This window comes from Geospiza fortis, unplaced genomic scaffold (genome assembly GCF_000277835.1).
Source record: "Geospiza fortis unplaced genomic scaffold, GeoFor_1.0 scaffold85, whole genome shotgun sequence".
Lineage (NCBI taxonomy): Eukaryota > Metazoa > Chordata > Aves > Passeriformes > Thraupidae > Geospiza > Geospiza fortis.
The window spans coordinates 3699097-3702424 of NW_005054358.1; the positions used below are offsets into that span (position 1 = coordinate 3699097).

The following is a 3328-nucleotide window of genomic DNA, read 5'->3' on the forward strand; positions in this document are numbered from 1 at the left end:
CCCGCCCCGGGCCTCGCCCGCACCGCTGCCATTGAGGCCGGCACGGCCGCGGGCACACGGAGCCTGGGCGTGTGCTCTGTGCGGGCACGGCGCTCAGACATCAGACAGCGGCACCGGGCACTCGCTCCATGGCCGCCCCATCCCTGCAGTGCCCAGGGCCGGGCTGGTGGAACGCGTTCCCCCTGCCCGGGGTGCGATCAGGCCAAGGTTAAGGTCCTTCCAACCCAAACCCTTGGATTTTTCAGTGAAACTCCCCCCACCCCCCAACGCGTTCCCCCTGCTCATGGCCAAGGTTCGATCAGGCCATCATTAAGGTCCTTCCAACCCAAACCTTGGATTATTCAGTGAAACCCCCCCACAAACCCAGGGGTTGTCCTGCTGGTTTTGTTGTTGTGATAACTCCTGTCAGCGGCACTTATTTTGCAGCATTACCCCATTATTTTCCCTCGTTAATGGCACGAGTTCTGAATTACAAGTGAAGCCGGTGTTCTCACCACAGACGCTCACTAAAAACTGCCGGGTGACAAGAGAAACCACGGCAGGAAATTTCTTCCGAATGTAAGGAAACCAAACTCGCATAATTCACGGTTTTATGGTTTGATCCTCAGCTGAGGCTTTCTGTAATACCCTGCTCTGCGTCAGAGGAACTGCCCCGGGAGGGACCGACACGCTAGAACAACTCGCTGTTAAGGAAACTTCCATGGAGGCACAGCCGAGTGTGAGAGGGAGATAAAAGAAAAAAAACAATGTCCCATTACTGAGGGCATGCTGACATTCCGATAAAGGGGGTTATATATGAAAAGAATGTCATATAAATCAGCTCTCTAAAAGCCCAACCTGACTTAAAATCCCATCTGCCGTTGTTCTTTAATGAAAATACTTGTTTTAAAGGGAGCTTTTAATGTAACTCTCAGTACTTGGTGCCTGTGCTGCTCCCTTGTCCTTCCCTAAGCCAGTCTTTTGACGTGTTTCCAAGGAAAGTAAGAATAATGAACCTGGTATCCTGTGTTTCATTTTTTAAAACCATTTTAAATCACAGATTTTTCCTCCCTCGGAGGAAGGTTTCTGTTCTCCATGGCAGTGCCCAGGTTTCTGCTTCACCAGGGCCAGGGCTGTGCTACTCAACCTGCCTCTGTTGAGCTGATCCCAGCATGGTGCTGGAGATTCTGCCATGCCACTGAATCCCTTCCTGAAATACAGGCTTTAATGATTCTGAACTGCAGCTGACAAATTAAAATTAGGGGGCTTTTTTTGCTTTTCTCTATGAGCATAAAGAACTTTTCTTCCTTGCAGCTGTTTTTCTGCACAGGAGCACACAGCAAACTGAAATACACAGAATCCTTCCCAAAGAGAAAGGCAGCAGACCCAGCAGGGAAGTGAGAATGCTGTGAGCATGCAGCCATTTCTCAGAGAGAGCTGTGTTCACATCCCTCTGCCACGGTCTCTTCATTTCAAAGACTTCCCTACTTCCTTCTCCTCCTCCTCTTCCCTAGGAGAAAGATTTTCTTCCCTATTTTTTAGTGGCTAAGCAGTACAATAACAAAGGATTTGAAACCCAGTCTAGTGAATAATAACTTAATGATGTGAGCCCTGTTCTGTTCCTTTTGAATGGATGGCTGCTTTGGCAGGAGAGCTGCTGGGATCTGCTCCCTGCTGGGAGGGATGTGAGGGTGGAGAAACCTGGATTGAAGCTGAACAGCAACCAGAGTGGTGTAAAACTGAACCAGGGGACAAGAATGAGGTCAACGTTGTGAGATTGTGAAACGAGGAGAAATTAAATGCAGTTAAGCTGAGTTCAGGAGCTAATAGCGAACACTGGGAGTATGTTTGGAGTTCAGATGTTTGGAGTTGTCTGTTAGCTCCATTATTGCTAATACCTGCCTGAGCTGTGTTTAATTGGCATGAAGCATGGTGCAGCATGGCAGAGGTTACTGAGATGCACTGGCATCAAACCTTCTCAGTGTGTTTTCAGCGTGCACAGTCACCCCCAAAACGAGTAGAAGCTGACAGAGCATTCCTGCTACTTTCACTTCCTTGATGAAAGCAAATGTATGAAACCTTGAAAATGTGTTTTGGCTCTCTAGCAAAGCAGAGTGAACCAGGCACATTCATTTTGTTGGTATCTGATGTCACATCTGAATGCAGGTCTCCAGAGGTGATCTATTAATGCCCTAAAGCATCACACCATCTGGTTCCTTCTTTGATGTGCAACATTTTGAATGTCTGGTTTAATCTCCCTGGGTTTCAGTAAATTATGTAAACTCAGAGGCTTGGCAGCAGGAGATGGGCGCCATGAGGAGATGATTCAGTCATCAATATCTACTGGGCTCCCATATTGGTGCCATTACACTTCTTTCAGTGCTACTTTACAAATTTTGCAAGTGAATAATTCATCGCACTGGGAGCTGCAAGTTAGTTTTGAAATTTGCCCACCCTGAGATTAGCTATGACTAATCTATCCTTCCCAACATGGAAAAGCTAACTGGGTTCCTTTTTCTGCAGGGTTAGGCGATAAGTCAGAAATAAATTGCATTTATACATAACTGCTGGTGGTGACATAAATCACATTTCCCTTTTTTCTTCCTGGACAGAATCAGAGCACCTTGGAATAGATGTGAGCACAAGGCACTGTGCTGGATAAAGCTGCCTTGGAGCACCATGGCTGCCGCCCCTTTTCTCAACTCGGACGCGCTGCGAGAGGTCCTGGAGTGCCCCATCTGCATGGAGTCCTTCACCGAGGAGCACCTGAGGCCCAAACTGCTGCACTGTGGGCACACCATCTGCAAGCAGTGCCTGGAGAAGCTCCTGGCAAACAGCATCAACGGGATCCGGTGCCCCTTCTGCAGCAAGATCACGCGGATCACCAGCTTGGCTCAGCTCACTGACAACCTCACCGTGCTGAAGATCATCGACACGGCCGGCCTGGGGGAAGTGGTGGGACTCCTCATGTGCAAGGTCTGCGGGAGGAGGCTGCCAAGACACTTTTGCAAGAGCTGTAGCTTGGTCTTGTGTGAGCCTTGCAAGGAGGCTTCGCACATGCCCCCAGGACACAGAGTCATGGCTATCAAAGAGGCTGCTGAGGAGCGTAGGAGGGAGTTTGGAATGAGGCTTGCCAGGCTTCGGGAGCTCATGGGTGATCTGCAGAAAAGGAAAGCTGCTCTGGAGGATGTTTCAAGAGACCTGCAATCCAGATACAAAGCGGTTCTGCAGGAGTACAGCAAAGAGGAGCGCAAGATCCAGGAAGAACTGGCCAGGTCACGTAAGTTCTTCACCACCTCTTTGACTGAAGTGGAGAAGATAAATAACCAGGTGATGGAAGAGCAGGCTT

At 49.1% G+C, this 3328-nt stretch overlaps 2 protein-coding genes across 4 annotated transcripts in view; one reads left to right on the forward strand and one right to left on the reverse strand.

Annotated features, from left to right (window-relative positions):
• Positions 1-3328, reverse strand: part of ASTN2 (astrotactin 2) — a 297150-nt gene that overhangs the window by 110354 nt on the left and 183468 nt on the right. The window lies entirely within an intron of this gene.
• The window catches only part of TRIM32 (tripartite motif containing 32), a 6546-nt gene continuing 3646 nt past the window's right edge, over positions 429-3328 (forward strand). Inside the window, 3 exon segments of the mRNA XM_005431696.3 lie at positions 429-558; positions 2592-3323; positions 3325-3328. The exon segment at positions 3325-3328 is cut by the window's right edge and continues 3646 nt beyond it. Coding sequence (XP_005431753.1) covers positions 2659-3323; positions 3325-3328 — 669 coding nt within the window. The 5' untranslated portion in view covers positions 429-558; positions 2592-2658.